This window comes from Natator depressus, chromosome 8 (genome assembly GCF_965152275.1).
Source record: "Natator depressus isolate rNatDep1 chromosome 8, rNatDep2.hap1, whole genome shotgun sequence".
In the NCBI taxonomy this organism is placed as follows: Eukaryota; Metazoa; Chordata; order Testudines; family Cheloniidae; genus Natator; species Natator depressus.
The window spans coordinates 96,476,382-96,491,640 of record NC_134241.1 but is presented as its reverse complement, the minus strand read 5'-3'; the positions used below and the strand labels follow the sequence as shown (position 1 = coordinate 96,491,640).

General features: G+C 42.2%; 1 protein-coding gene across 6 annotated transcripts in view; it reads left to right on the top strand.

The window, feature by feature from the left end:
• OSBPL9 (oxysterol binding protein like 9) overlaps positions 1–15,259 on the top strand; it is a 134,082-nt gene that overhangs the window by 62,444 nt on the left and 56,379 nt on the right. For 4 of the 6 annotated variants that reach the window (XM_074961746.1, XM_074961747.1, XM_074961749.1 and 1 more), the window contains 2 exons: positions 6,899–6,994; positions 12,626–12,673. In XM_074961746.1, coding sequence (XP_074817847.1) covers positions 6,899–6,994; positions 12,626–12,673 — 144 coding nt within the window. The remainder of the gene's footprint in view (positions 1–6,898; positions 6,995–12,625; positions 12,674–15,259) is intronic. The other 2 variants (XM_074961748.1, XM_074961750.1) reach the window with 1 other exon arrangement.

Here is a 15,259-nt window from a genome sequence, read left to right as displayed (position 1 = left end):
GGAGGGTTGTATAGATATCTGAGCTGTGCCGCACCGAGCGGCGGGGCTAAAGCCAAAGAGCTTCAGCCCTGGATGGGGGATCTGTAACCTGAGCTCTGCCGCCCAGGACTGAAGCCCTCGGGTTTTGGCTTTAGTCCCGGGTGGTGGGGCTCCAGCCCTGGACCTCAGCAAATCTAACGCCAGTCCTAGCGACCCCATTAAAATGGGGTTGCAGCTCTGTTTGAGAACCATTGAACTAGTGCATATCTTTTAGAAAGAAATCCAATCTTAATTTAAAAATTTCCAGTGGTGGAGAATCCACCGCAACACTTGGTAAATTGTTCCAATAGCTAATTATCATTACTTTAAATTTGCGCCAAATTTCCAGTTTGAATTTGTGTAGCATCAACTTCCAGCCACCGAATCTTGTGTTTTGGGGCAGGCAGAATGAGAAGCTCCGATTTCTACTTCAGTGGTCTCAAAGCAATTTTGGAGATCAAAAGTTACTAGAGAAGTAAGGAAAAGAATCTCATGTGTGATATATAAAAGTTCTAGGTTTCTTCTTTTTCAAGCATATTACTAGAAACTTTTGTATATGTTGATATATAGAAAAGGACTACACAAAGTATCAGTACAATGAATATTAGACTAGTTTAATTTCTTTCCATTCACCCTGTGAATGTTAGGAAACAAAACCGAAAGTTTGAGGAATAGTATTTTTTTAATGGAAGATTTCTACCTTTTAAAACTAATCTGTATATTGCAGTCCTATCATTTCCGCCATCTCCCCTTCTATGTCTGGCAAATACTGTACGTCGCTTCCTTAAACTGAATTTAAATTACAACATAATCAGTACTGGTTATTTGGGGGATGGGGAATGTATACACTTTTTTTAACATCTTGCTCAACTGATAAGGGTTTTAACTGAAAATCTGAATCCGCATATTTCTAAAGATCTAAAACATCTTGTTGAGCTCACTTTTTTATTAAAAGACTTACATAATCTGAAAATGTATGTAAATGGGGAAACAAAACCAGCATCTTAAAAAAATCACATTGATGATGGTTGTAAATTCAGGTGACAAAACATCTTTTTATATAGCATCTTCCAACCTCTGGTAATCGTACTGAACCTTTTTGAAACATTCCATTGATTTTCATTAATTTATTTCTTGTGAAACCTTATTTACACATAGAGAAAGAGAGAGACTTTCCTCTCCCAGTTTATTCTCTGATAGCCAAATCAAGAAGCATTAAAATAATCCTGCCACTCAAGTCTGTCTTGTTTGTGTACTGTGCCCTGCAAATATGGCCTGACAACAACCAAACCTGAACCATTGAATTGTACTTGTAGTATCTTGTATAATAATCTTGCTGTGGAAATTACTGACCTTGAGTTTATAATTTTCTAAACATCTTTCACTCTTCCTTTAAAACAATCCCATCTAAATTAGCAGTATTTCATGAACAAAGCAGTAGGTTTGTTTGTCAGATTATCAGGCTGCATCTTAATTGCCCTGGAATAGACAAACCAAAAGCAGGTTGGTGAAATACTGCAGCTTTGTATGCATCTATCTATTGGTCTCTCCAAACCAACTCCTAATTATGCTTAGAAATAAAACCCTCTCTCTTTGCTCGCTAGGTTCTATACTTGGTTTATTATTTTTCCCCTGCTGGTGGTGAGTTGTTTTTTCTTATAAAATTATTTTTGTGAGTTTTGCTGTATATTTAAACATTTTAAGAAATATTATATAACATACAAAAATAAATCATATATAAATGGGATTTTCTTTTAGCACGAAGAGCCTGGTACTTGGAAATGGCCTTTTATCCTAAACTCACCACTATAAATACCATGCCATTCACGTATTAATATTTTGGCTTGTGACTGCAGTAAAAATTAGCAGTTTTAGGCAGTATAAAGACTGTGCTTGCACAAAAAGAAAAGAAGTACTTGTGGCACCTTAGAGACTAACCAATAGTCTCTAAGGTGCCACAAGTACTCCTTTTCTTTTTACGAATACAGACTAACACGGCTGTTACTCTGAAACCTGTGCTTGCACAGTATTCTGTGCTGTCATGTTAATGATACATAGTGCAGCGGCTTCACCAGGAATCGTCTGTAGTTCAAGTAGGTTTGATACATAAAGTCTTACTTGTACTGGTATAGCAGAAATTTTTATCTGAGAGTGCTAGACCATTTGCAGCTGTTATGGTGTCACTGTCTGCTAGATAGTGTTCTCTTCCTTTTAGCCATGAAGCACAGTACAGTAAAAGCTGTTTCAGAGTAGCAGCCGTGTTAGTCTGTATTCGCAAAAAGAAAAGGAGTACTTTTGGCACCTTAGAGACTAACCAATTTATTTGAGCATGAGCTTTCGTGAGCTACAGCTCACTTCATCGGATGCATACTGTGGAAACAGTAAAAGCTGTGTTATCCGGCACTTTACCAATCGGAAAGCTCTAGAAACTGGCATTTTGGGGCGCTGGATCCGGGCAGCGCTTACCTTGGGCAGCTCCCCGCAAGCAGCAACATGTTTCTGCTGCTCCTAGATTGGGGTGGGCAAACTTTTTGGCCCAAGTGCCACATGCAAAACTGTATGGAGGGCCAGGTAGGGAAGGCTGTGCCTCCCCAAACAGCCTGGCCCCTGCCCCCTATCCGCCCCCTCCCACTTCCTGCCCCCCTCAGAATCCCAACCCATCCAACACCCCCTCCTCCCCCCCGGACCCCACCACCTATCCAACCCTCCGTGTCCCCTGACTGCCCTGACCCCTGTCCACACCCGCACCCCCTGACAGGGCCCCCGGGACTCCCACGCCTATCCAAACACCCCTCCCCCCCATCCCCTGACTGACCCCGCTCCCCAGAACCTCCGCCCCATCCAACCGCCCCCTGTCCCCGACTGCCCCCCAGGACCCCTTATCCAACCCCCCGTCCCCTGACTGCCCCGACCCCTATCCACACCCCCACCCACTGACAGACTCTCCAGGCCTCCCACACTTATCAAACCACCCCCTGTCCCCTGACCGCCCCTCCGAACCTCCACCCCATCCAACTGCTCCCTGTCCTCTGACCGTCCTCCCCAGGACCCCCTGCCCCTTATCCAATGCCCCCGCCCCCTTACCATGCAGCTCAGAGCAGCAGGAGCTTGCAAACCCCGCTGACCAGCCGGAGAAAGCCGTGCTGCCTGCGTGACAGCATGGCTGCGGGGCAGGGGAAATAGCACAGGAGAAGCTGGGGGCTAGCCTCCCCAGCCAGGAGCTCAAGGGCCGGGCAGGACGGTCCCGTGGGCCGTAGTTTGCCCACCTCTGTCTGTGTGCTGCCCCCACCCTGCCCCGAACACTGACTTCACAGCTCCCATTGGCCAGGGACTGCGGCTGCAGGTGGAGGCAGTGCGCAGAGCTGCTTGGCCGCACCTCCGCCTAGGAGCAGCAGCAACATGTCACCACTTGCAGGGAGCTGCCTGAGGTGAGCGCCACCCAGATCCAGCACCCCAAAACCCCTCCCACGCCCCAGCCCTGAGCTCCCTCCTGCACTCAAACTCCCTCCCTCCATCGGTAAGTATAACTCATAGTTAACCGGAATTTTTGACTAACTGGCACCCCCCATTCTCCCAACATGCCCGATAAAAGTTTTTACTATACTCATTTTTATGTAGTTGTAGCTGTATATCAGATCACTATCACAAGTAAATCCCTCACCAAGAATTACTTGGCTCACTTAGTTTAGATCCTCTGTATACCTTGTTGTTACATCAGGGTGTTAGGAGGATTTGGGGTTTTTTATTGGAGCAATGATCAGTAAGTGTTTCCCCCATTTTCAGCCGTTGCTTCAAAATGCTGGTGTTTAAACTTGGCCAGTATGGATTATCTGGCTGTTGAATGCACTCATCTTACAAGCTGTACCATTTGGGTAGATCCTTGTGAGAACAGTGTGCAGGATCAGGGCCTCATTTTGTAGCTCAGTTCAAGACTTGGCAGGCAGATAAAAAATGATCTCTCGTAAATTAGTATTTTTAGTTTTTGTATTAGCATGAAAGAATGTGTTTGTGCATAACAAATAATCAGTTTTACAGATTCTGATATAAATGAGTCATTTTTACATTGCATATAATAGTATCCCCGTCCTCTCTAAGGACACCAGCAAAGTTTTTTTTTATGTGCTAGACCAATCTTCTACAAAAAATGAACCAACCTGTGTTGACAAAACTCTAGCAGTGTGGGAGAGAACTACATACAAATGTAGAATTTAACTTGCCTATGGCATTCACAGAAAATCCAAAAATATATTTTAAATGCTTTTTTTGAGTGGCATTGGTAAATTCAGACTCTTGGGAGTGTACCAATGGTCCATGCTACGCTGTTGACGCATACCCAAGAATCTGAATGTGAAGAGGTCAACTAAAAACCAACCAACCAACCAAAGCCCCCCTCTGGTTACAGGTGAGTAACCTTTATTTGTTACACTATATATCCATTCCTTAGTCGTCCCCTACCAAATTCACCATCCATTTTGGTCAATTTCACAGTCATAGGATTTTAAAAATAGTAAATTTCATGAGTTCAGATATTTAAATCTGAAATTTCATGGTGTTGTAACTGTAAGGATCCTGACCCAAAAGGGAACTGTTGGGGGAGGGTCACAAGGTTATTGTAGGGGGGTTGCAGTATTACCAGTCTTACTTCTGCACTGCTGCCGGCAGCATGCTGCCTTCAGAGCTGGTCACCTGGCTAGCAGCTGCCACTCTCTGGCCACCCAGCTCTGAATGCAGCACAGAACTAAGGGTGGCAATACCGCAACCCTCCTACAACAACCTCCTTTTGGGTCAGAACCCCCAGGTTGAAAAACGCTGATCTCCCCTGTGAAGTCTGTATAGTACAGGGTAAAGGTACACAAAAAAACGGATTTCATGGGGGAGACCAGATTTCACAGTCCATGATGCTTTTTTTCATGGCCGTGAATTTGGTATGGCCCTATTCATTAGTATTCAAAACTTCCATATTATGTTACTGTTGTAACACTTGTCTGTCCTTTCTTCTGCCGCTTCCCTCCAGGTTTTTATCTGATTTTGTCATGTGTCTTGATATACATTTTAAAGTTCTTCAGGTCAGGAATGCTTTCTTATTGATCTGTAAACTGCTGCTTGCATTGATGATACTGTATAAATAATAGTTTGGGAGAGGCTTAATTTTCTACGTTGGGTATGGTCAGAAATAACACCCTTCAGCCTCAAATCTGCTAGGTGTAGCTGTTTTAATATGCTGAAAGAGCTTATCCTCTACATAAAAAAAAAAAGAAAAAAAAGAAAAAAAAAAAAAGAAAAGGAAACCCATGCTTTATAAACCTGCTATGTGCATAAAAAGAGAAGTACTCAACTTCACAAATCCACCATTTTCCTTTCCCATTAAAGATGTGGTGTTCCAGTCTGGAACAGTTATTTTAACACAGACAATTTCTGTTTAAGAAGGAAAAATATTAAATACAAACCCTATGTTAATTCAGCTTTATAGTGGAGAACTTAAAAGCACAAGTCAGAAAAATAAAAATCTTTACATGTACGTATGGAGATTAGAATTTTTATATACCGTAATAGTTATACAAATGAGTACACACTCAGAAGGCGCTAATAACTGGACTTCCATCTATTTAAATTTCCCAGCTGCCCTACTGAGGTTTAAATCCTTTACAGGAGGGACCATTTCTAATAGTGAGAGGTTAGTTCAGTATTCATGTTTGTTCATTCTTTGGCCACTTGTCTATGAATCAAGCTGGCTTTTGGTTGATGAAAGTACTTCTTCAGCTGTTACAAGGGCAGTCATCCAACAGTTGCGCTGGTTGACTGGCATAGTCAGTGTAATGGTATTTGGTGATAGTTGTTTGGCACTTGAACAGGAAAATTATTTCATTTATACTTTTCTTTCAAATGAAATTTAAATGGCTACATGAAAAATAAATAAGTAATCTTTTAATAATCATAATTAAATTTGGTAGTATGAGTGTATGGTAACTATACATGCACCAAAGAAGACTACTGGCAATTTGTGGATGTCACGGTATGCACTGCTTGTAATACAACAGGAGACCATCTTGTGTTTAAAATGTTCTGACATGTATCTAGGTCGGGGTGGACAAACTTTTTGGCCCGAGGGCCACATCAGGGTTGCGAAAGTATATGGAGGGCTGGGTAGGGAAGGCTGTGCATCCCCAAACAACCTGGCCCCTGCCCCTATTTGCCCCCTCCCACTCCTCCCCCTGACCCATCCAACCCCCATGCTCCTTGTCCCCTGACCACCACCTCCTGGGATCCCTGCCCCCCAGGACCCCACCCCCTATCCAACCCCCCCTTCTCCCTGTCCCCTGACTGCCCCAACCCCTAGCCATACTCCCGACTCTTGGCAGCCCCCCTGGACTCCCACACCCTATCCAACCCCACCCCCCTTTCCCCATCCCCTGACTGCCCCCCCAAAACCTCCACCCCATCCAACTGCTCCCTGTCCCCTGACTTGTCGTCCCCCCCCCCCCGCCCCCAGAACCCCTGACCCATCCAACCGCCCCCTGCTTCCTGTCACCTGACTGCTGCCCCCGGGACTCCCTGCCCCCTTACCATGCTGGAGCCAGCCACACCGCTGTGCTGCCCAGCAAAAGCGGCGGCTAGAGAGCTGGCGGAACGGTGTGCTCGGGTTGCAGGGGAGGGGCCGGGGACTCCAGCTGGGAGCTCAGGGGCCGGGCAGGACGGTCCTGTGGGCCGGATGTGGCCCACCTCTGATCTAGGTACATGCAACGTGATATAAAGAAATAAGGCAGCCTTTATTAACTACCCATCAGTTATGAATAAATATAGTCAAGTAAATTGCTCAAAAACACTATTATAGATCTGATTTGTTTGTCTCTCTTTCTCTCTTTTTTTTTAATATATGTAGGGTGTGGATTCAGGATTTGTTCCCAGTGTTCAGGATTTTGATAAGAAACTTACAGAGGCTGATGCTTATTTACAGATCTTGATAGACCAATTGAAGGTATGTTGAACTAACACTTGTGCACCTACAGAGATAGTAAATATTGTCAGGTGCTCTTTGGGTCTTCTCTGGAACTTGTCTCAGGCCCTGTTCTATGGGCAGCTGTGGTGGGGAATCATCCATATTTCAGAGCCACAATCCAGTGTCAGAGAAGAAATTATTTGACACAGTAAAAGCAGAAGAGAGAGAATGAATTAGTTAAGGCAGATGTGACCATATGAGAAGCCTATCAAACGCTTAAGTATTTTTCATCCCTGGGGTTTGCCAATGACAGTTTTATCCTTTTCTTTTCTTTGCTCTCTGGGTCTACCATAGAAAAGAATATTGAAATGAGGAGACGATTACAAAAAGTAACAATGAAAATTCAGACTAAAAACTATGTTGAATTTGAGAAGAGAATTCTGTGTTGAGATGAACGGAGATCTTGGAAGCATGTATCACTCAAGTAAAATTGAGTTAGAAAATTAGAGTAACTTTAAATATATGCCTTCTTTCAAAATGGGGTTTCTATCAAACATTAAGAGAATTTGCCTTCTGTTATATTCAGTGAGTTAACCTTGGGGAATTGGCAGAGATGGGTTAAATAAATGAATTTCAATTTGTAATGGAATCCTTAAAATTATCATCTTGCCCTTGACATCTAATTTTTTTCCCCCTGAAGAGGAATCCAGCCTGTGCTGTTGCTCCTGCACATAGTGCTTGACTGGGGTTGGCAGCTGAGGAAATTTTGCTGCTGTATTTGTGTGAATCTGATACTTGACCATGGGTAAATCGCTCTGTAGGAGCAGCTAAAATGGAATACTTTTCTGTTCTGCTTATGTGTTTTGCGGTTAGGTGGGGAAGATGAGGATTGACAAGCTCGTATCTCCCACCACACTATTGGAAACAGCAGAAGATCATACTTTGGCAGTTTCTGCCTACAACATTTTCCCCTGACCCAGCCGATTAAAACTGATTAAGACTTCTACAGTTATGTTCTGCTTCTCTTGCTGATATTCTTGGGCAAGCACTGTGTGTGGGAGCATCAGCACAAATTTGGTCTTGTTGGTGGGAAAGGAGTATGTGCACTAAGATGGAGTTGAGTGAGAGAGGCATACAGAATAAAGAGCTTGGCCCACAGCCTAATGATTTAGGACACAGCGTTGTCCCTTGCTGTCGTGTCAGCAGGGGTGAGGAGAACATCCGAGGCAGCATTCATCTCTGGAGGAAAGGATATGCCTAACTGTGCTCTTCAGCAGTCACCTGAGACTGACTGAAGAAAAGATTGAAACCAATAGTTGAGAGGGAGGACAGTAGAAACAAGGGATGGGGAGAGACTTACAGAAACTAAGGCATGGGGTTTTGCAGAACAAGATATCAGCATTCAAGGAATGGGAAGTGTGGCACCAGAGAAGATAGGAGAAGTGACTTGCTGAGTTTTAGAGAGGAGCTAGCATTTGAGGTTTTTTTTATTCCATTGCAATATCTTATTAAATTTGGTAGCTGAAAGTAACTTAGCCCTAGTCTACACTAGAGGGGGGGGATCGATGTAAGTTATGCAACTTCAGCTACGTGAATAACGTAGCTGAAGTCGACGTACTTAGATCGACTTACTGTGATGTCTCCACCGTAGTGAGTCTACTGCTGCTGCTCTCCCGTTGACTCTGCCTGTGCCTCTCGTGGCACTGGGGTACAGGAGTCGACGGGAGAGCGTTCAGGGGTCGATTTATCGAGTCTAGACTAGACGCAGTAAATTGATCCCCGCTGGATTGATCCCCGCCCGCTGATCCGGCGGGTAGTGAAGACATATCCTCAGAAAACTAAAGCGCTAAAATGTTTCAGACTCTCCCCTCTGCTTCCCCGTCTTCTTTTTTGGAGGGAAAAAGTGTATGTGTGCATCTTTAGTGTATGGTCGTGGTGCACAACATGCAGTCTGAGAGCCAGACAGATCTGTGGAGAGAGAAAATGCACCCGTTGTCCCTCTTAACCCTCTCTCTGCAGGGCAAGAACGAATCTGATTAACCTCTAGTTTTTATTGATGGTGAATTCTAACTCATCTTTCAAGGGAGTTACAAATTCAAACTACTATTTATTTATTTATTTATTTATTTATTTATTTTACATTTAATTTGGACAAATTATGGTTGTATTCAAATTAGGTGCAGCCCTTGGGCTATTGGTAAGATGTTAGGATGGCTCCCAATGTCAACGGTTGGGCTCCTCAGTATAAACTGGCTGCCTTTACAGCATTTGAATTAGTAGGAGCAGATCGATGCTTAAGGATCTAAAATTGTGGGGTCATGCAAACATCCCAGGTAATGAACAGAAAAGTTAAAAAACTAAAGCAGAATTGTCTGTCTGTAAGTGGAATCATATTTGTGAAGTGCCATTGAGTCTTGAAATAGATTTCAGAGGTTTTTTCCTTCTTCACATAAATCAAATTTGGGAGGTTTAATGGCCAAAATCCCTTTTTTTGGTCTGGCACGTCGTCATAGAGTCTAAGGCCAGAAGGGACCATTGTGATCATTTAGATTGACCTTCTATATAACACAGACCATCAGACTTACACTCTATAAATTTAATTTTGGGGATCTTTTGGGGGGGAAGCGGGGAAGTAGTATATCCATGGGTCACAGGTTTCAGAGGGGTAGCTGTGTTAGTCGGTATCAGTAAAACAACGAGGAGCCCTTGTGGCACTTTAGAGACTAAAATTTATTTGGGCATAATGTTTCATGGGCTATAACCCACTTCATCAGATGCATGGAGTGGAAAATACAGTAAGCAGGTATAAATATACAGCATATGAAAAGATGGGTGTTGCCTTACCCAGTGCGGGGTCAGTGCTAACGAGGCCAATTCAATTAGGGTGGAAGTGGCCCATTCCCAACAGTTGACAAGAAGGGTTGAATATCAACAGAGGAAAAATTACTTTCACAGATATCTTGAATTGCTTACCACACCTACTTATTAAATGTGTCCTGCCTTTTTGACTGCTTTCAAAATGTAATTTAGTGTATTTGTCTAAGCTAAGACCGTAATAAAATAACTTGGCAATGAAGTTTGTCCAGTAATTTTACCTGTTCTCATCTTAATCCTGTATTTCATTTTTCTTCTGTATTAAAGATAAAAGTAAACGTGAGCTGACTTGTTTTGAACTGTGGAAAGTTTGAAATCATTATATAATGTTTTGCTATGGGACAGATTCACAAGCACCAGCAATTATTAATACTAAATCTATATCAGGATAGGACTCAGAATGCTTGATGAGGATTGGGGACTCCATTGTGCTAGCTTCTGTGGAGACCTAGTGCTAAACAGGGTCCTTACTCCAAATATCTATTCATCTCAGATAAGAGAAAAGAACAGATAAGCCTGTTTGCTGGAGGTGTTCTGAACAATGTGTCTGTTCTTAAATGGTAACTCATTCTTCCCATAAAACCTGACATCAGAACAGCCTTCTTTGTCCAAAGAGTGCTGAATGGAACTCCCTATGTATCTCATCAACTCTACCTTTTTAATCAAGTGCAGAACAATGACAGGATGGGAATCGAAAGACTGAGCCTCAGGGCATGTCTTCACTAGCAGTGTTAAAGAGCTGGCCACGGCAGCGCTTTAATCTGGCTGTGTAGTCGCAGCAACACTGGTACTTTACAGTGCTGAAACTTGCAGTGCTCAGGGGAGTGTCTTTTCACGCCCCTGAGCAAGAAAGTTGCAGCACTGTAAAGTGCCAGTATAGACGAGCCCTCAGTAACTGAACGTGAGTGTTGCAGGGAACCGTGGAATGTGAATGACAGTGGCACCATGTCACAAATACTTTAAAATAAATATGAATGAATTGTTGTAGGGGGTCATATTGCTTGGGTTGTACTTGTTTTGTTTTCAAAATCCTAGAGTTTTCCTTTGAGTGCTTGCTCACGTCCATTCCAGTGTAGGTGTGCGCTGTATGCACCACCGCCAGAAAGTTTTCCTGCAGTGCTATCCGTTGGGTCTGTTCTGGTGCCCCATGGAGTTGTGCCCATAGCGCCAGTATATAGGGTCCTGGTGCTCTGCCACCCCATTAGTTCCTTCTTACCAGACTTGGGCAACCTGCTGAGCTGTTTGCAGTTATCTCCCGCACCCAGACACCCAGTTCCCAATGGGGTCCAAACCCCAAATACATCTGTTTTGTTCTGTATAAAGCTTATACAGGGTAAATTCATAAATTGTCCGCCCTCTATAACACTGACAGAGAGAGATGCACAGCTGTTTGCTCCCCCAGGTATTAATTACTTTGGGTTTATTAATAATAAAATCACTTTTGTTTAAGTTTAAAAAGTAGGATTTAAGTGGTTTCAAATAATAGACAGAACAAAATAAGTCACCAAGCAAAATAAAGCAAAAACACGCAAGTCTAAGCCTAATACATTAAGAAACTGATTACAGGTAGTATCTCACCCTTAAAGATGTTCCAATAAGCTTCTTTCGCAGACTAGACTCCTTCCGAGTCTGGACCCAGTCCTTTCCCCAGTACGGGTTCTTGTTAGTTCCAGCAGACATCTCAGGTGGTAAGCAGGAATTTTCTCATGACTGCAGTCCCTTTTGTCCTGCTCCACCCCCTTTTATAGTTTTGGCACAAGGCAGGAATCTTTTGTCTCTGTAGGTCCCCACCCCGCCTTCTAAATGGAAAAGTACCAGGTTTAAGATGGATTTCGTTATCCGGTGACATGGTCACATGTCACTGTAAGACCCCTAGACTCTATTCTTCCTGGGTTGGCCCACACTTACACAGGAAGGCTTGCAGATAAATAAATCATTTACAACCAATTGTCCTAGGCAACGGGAGCCATCAAGATTCTAAACCACCATTAATGGCCCACACTCTGCATAATTACAATAGGACCTCAGAGTTATGCTTCATATTTCTAGCTTCAGATACAAGAATAATACATGCATACAAATAGGAGGAATATAGTCAGTGGATTATAACCTTTGTTATACTTTACAAGAGATCTTTGGCATAAAGCATATTTCAGTTACGTTTACAGTCATAAGCATATTTCCATAAAACATATGGAATGCAAAGTCACAGTTCCCATCCAGGGTATCTGTAGAGTGGCAACATAGTCTTTGGTCCACACTTTTGCAACTCATTATGCTGTCACTCAGCGGGCCAGATTTGGCTGAGAGGTTCTACAGTCTGCTTGTCATTGAACTCCAAGCCCCCCTCCTACATCTGCTTGAGAGTCACCTACGTTGGAATGGACATGAGCAAGCACTTGAAGAAAAAATGGTTGCTGACCTTCTGTAACTGCTGTTCTTCAAGATGTGTTGCTCACGTCCATTTCAAAACCCACCCTCCAACCTCTCTGTAGGAGTTAGCCGGCAAGAAGAAGCTGAGGGGGCAGCGGGATGGCAGGGCTGTGTATACTGGCACTGTGAGGGCGCAACTCTAAAGGCACCAGAGCTGACCTGATGGATACCAGTGAGGAAAACGTTACGGTGGTGGTGCAGGCAGCATGCACACACCTATATTGGAATGGATATGAGCACCACCTCTCGAAGAACAGCAGTTACGGATGGTTAATAACTCTGGGTTTTTTTGTAGTTTCAACCTGTTTGATGTACAAAAAACAGCACTTGCAGTATTTTCACAATTTTTTTTTTTTTTTTTAGCTATTTGATGAGAAGCTTCAGCACTGCATAGATGATGAACAGAGAAAAGCAAGTATACTTTATCTTATATAGATATTTAGGCCTTTTTGACATTTTTGATTATTTTGTTTCCCTTTTCATTAATCTCATATAATTGCGAATCATGTTTGAAGCGTGATTTTCATCTACAGTTGATAAAAATAAATTCTTGATCTGTCTTGTTTAGAACTTTTTACAGGAGTTACATATTCTGAATAACTGGGGGAATATAACTTTATATAATAGGATGAGATTTTTATAACATTAAGATATCACCTTTAAAGCTTTAAAACAAAGTTTCATTCTTTTAAGAAATGGTTCTTATACCTTTTTAGATGTGTGGACAACACAGCATAATTTTAAAACTCCCACATTTCCTCTGGCACAACTGTCATTGACGTATTTGAAGAAATTTTGGTTCATTCATCAATATTTGAAAGTCATAGGTTGAACGAGCATAGTGGAAAAGCATGTAAGGAGCACACTGGGGTTTTAGTTTTAGTTTGTTTTTTTTTAAGCAGTGCACACATTTGGAGCTCTGCACTGCACATATTTAGAGCTCTCCATATGCTAAGAGAGACCTAGTGAAAAGTCTGACTAGCCAGTTTTACATTTGATCACTCTGAGTATATCCTTTCTGGTGGTCTTCCACTTATTTCTCTTCCCCCTTCTCTTGCTACCCAACCCCCAACAAAAGGATTTTTTGGTCAGGGAGGGTTGTGTAAATGTGCAGTCTATAACATATTCACATGCTTTGGGGCTGTATGCTCCAGAATGCAATATGTCATCCAGAGAATACAAAACATGAAACTTTCAGCCAGGCTGTAGCTCACTTCAAAAGCTGATGTATATACTTGCTCCCGTCCAGTGTCATTTTTGGAAGCATGGCAGTAGAACAAAGTGTCACAAATTGCTATTTTTAATAAAGACAAATGTTTTATCAGACTTTTTTTTCTTGGGAGAGTGGGAAGGAAAGAATGTTTCAAAACAAAAAAATTAGCTTGTGAACTTTAATACCTGGAAATAGGGAATTAAAATTAAAGCTATTGCTCAATTATAATAACTATTGCACTGTCACTGTAATGTTAAAATAGTTGGATTTGGGAATTTTTGTATGTTTTGTACCTATTTCTCTGAGTTTTCCCTTGTATTTAAAAGTAAAGCTTCTTCTTTTCAGTATTATTGTTTGAGTACAGTTTGATGCTTCCTCGCATAATATTATGTAAAGGATGTGACTTTGTATATGTTCCTCTTCATGTCTGATGGTCATACTGGCAGATTAGCAATCTTATGCGTTGAGCTTTCTGTCCACTTCTTGGTGGCATGTACAGATTTTAAAATGTATTTGTTGCTCAGTTCAAACATGCTTGGCTAGTCTCTGAACAAGCAACTGCAAGAACAGAACTGATTTTTTTTGTTTTTGTTTTTTAACTCAAAAATTATTCCTTCACTTTTTACCTCTGTCCAGCTGCGCTCATGCAGCTCAGGAAGTACATTAGCCTTCCCTGTGACAGTAAGAAGCACTTGAGTCACTTTTTTAATCCTTGGAGACTTCTTCAAGGATTGTGTTACAGCTAGAGGATGCATTTTCATATTTAGTCTGAGCAAGGCATACATCAGTGGAACAGGAAGACTTATGATTTCAAAGAGGAGGCCAGTTTACCCTTCTTCAGAGTTTTTTGTTTTTAAATGTTGTATCAATAATGTTTTTACTACAGATTCCACTTCTTCCCCATTTAAAACAAACAAAAAGCATCACTTTTTTTTAAATTGAACCTCCCTATCCCTTTGGGCTAAAACAGGTAAGGAATTCTTTGGCAGCAGCTTAATGCTTCTGTTTCCTTAGATAAGGATTAAGCTTTTCACTATACTTTGGCTAAGCAATTGTTCCACAGAGATACGGTTTGAGGGAAAGTTATGCAGCTGGAAATCCATTCTACACTCTTTCCCGCTAGGTCTTCATTAAAAATTCTAGCAGAAGCCTGTTTGTTTTTTTTCTTTCCATGTTTTGTTGAATGATTCATAAGTTTAAATGGGCGATCAGAAGACAGGTTTTCTTTTCAGTTGGAATCAAAGTAGAGTGAAAGTGTTGTTTCAAGATGAACTGTTTGAACTCAAGTTAGCTGTTGTGTTCCAGCAGACCAAAGTCAGGCATTTTTAGTATCCTGTAATTTCTTTTGAAATTCAGTATGGTGTTTATATGCAGGGCAGGATTGGAAATGTGAACCAAAACTAATTAGCTTTGAGCATTGGGTCAAGCATTGTTAGTATTGCAAAGAGCCATGAAATAATGACCTCCTAAACAATTGAGCACAACCTGTTTTTTCAGATGGAAAAAGTCTCTTTCCGGTACTGCCAGGCAATCACTTTATGATAATATGATAGGTAGTAGCTAGGATGCTTTTACAAATAGATGTCAGATAGTCATTGTTCTTCTTCGAGTGCTGTCCCTGTGGGCGCTCCACTCTTGGTGTTGGTGCGTCCTGGCGCCATTGATCAGAGATTTTCGATAGCAGTGCCTGGTCGGGAAGCAGGCGCTCAGTTGGTATCTCCCGTCTCCTGCTCTGTTTTACCCGCCTTCTGCCATATATTTCAAGTTATAGCTGTCTCGGATGA